This window comes from Nestor notabilis, unplaced genomic scaffold, assembly GCF_000696875.1.
Source record: "Nestor notabilis isolate BGI_N333 unplaced genomic scaffold, ASM69687v1 scaffold20345, whole genome shotgun sequence".
In the NCBI taxonomy this organism is placed as follows: domain Eukaryota; kingdom Metazoa; phylum Chordata; class Aves; order Psittaciformes; family Psittacidae; genus Nestor; species Nestor notabilis.
The window spans coordinates 7705-7989 of NW_009928128.1; the positions used below are offsets into that span (position 1 = coordinate 7705).

General features: G+C 64.9%; 1 protein-coding gene across 1 annotated transcript in view; it reads right to left on the reverse strand.

The window, feature by feature from the left end:
- Positions 1 to 245, reverse strand: part of CPNE7 (copine VII) — a gene marked incomplete at its 3' end in the record, with an annotated part of 5156 nt that extends 4911 nt beyond the window's left edge. The window contains exon 1 of the mRNA XM_010014388.1: positions 105 to 245. Coding sequence (XP_010012690.1) covers positions 105 to 245 — 141 coding nt within the window. The remainder of the gene's footprint in view (positions 1 to 104) is intronic.
- Between the last annotated feature and the right edge of the window lie 40 nt (positions 246 to 285).

Consider the following 285-nt stretch of genomic DNA (forward strand, 5'->3'; position numbering starts at 1 on the left):
GCGGCCCCCGCCCCCCCCTCTGTGCCCGGTCCCTGCCACTGTGTCTGGGGCTGTTTCAGCTCTTAGACCCATTGGGCAGTGGCTGATCTGGCTTCAGCCACTACCTTGTCTGGGCTGGGGGACAGGGAGTGGGACGGCTCATGAAGGCCCTTTGGAAGGTGCCCCAGGACGGTCCCTCTTTCTTGGATCTGGGGCTTGCATGGCATGGCATGGCACAGCACGGCATGGCACAGGGAGCGCGGCATGGCACACACAGTGTGGCACATAGGGCACAGCTGGCTCGGC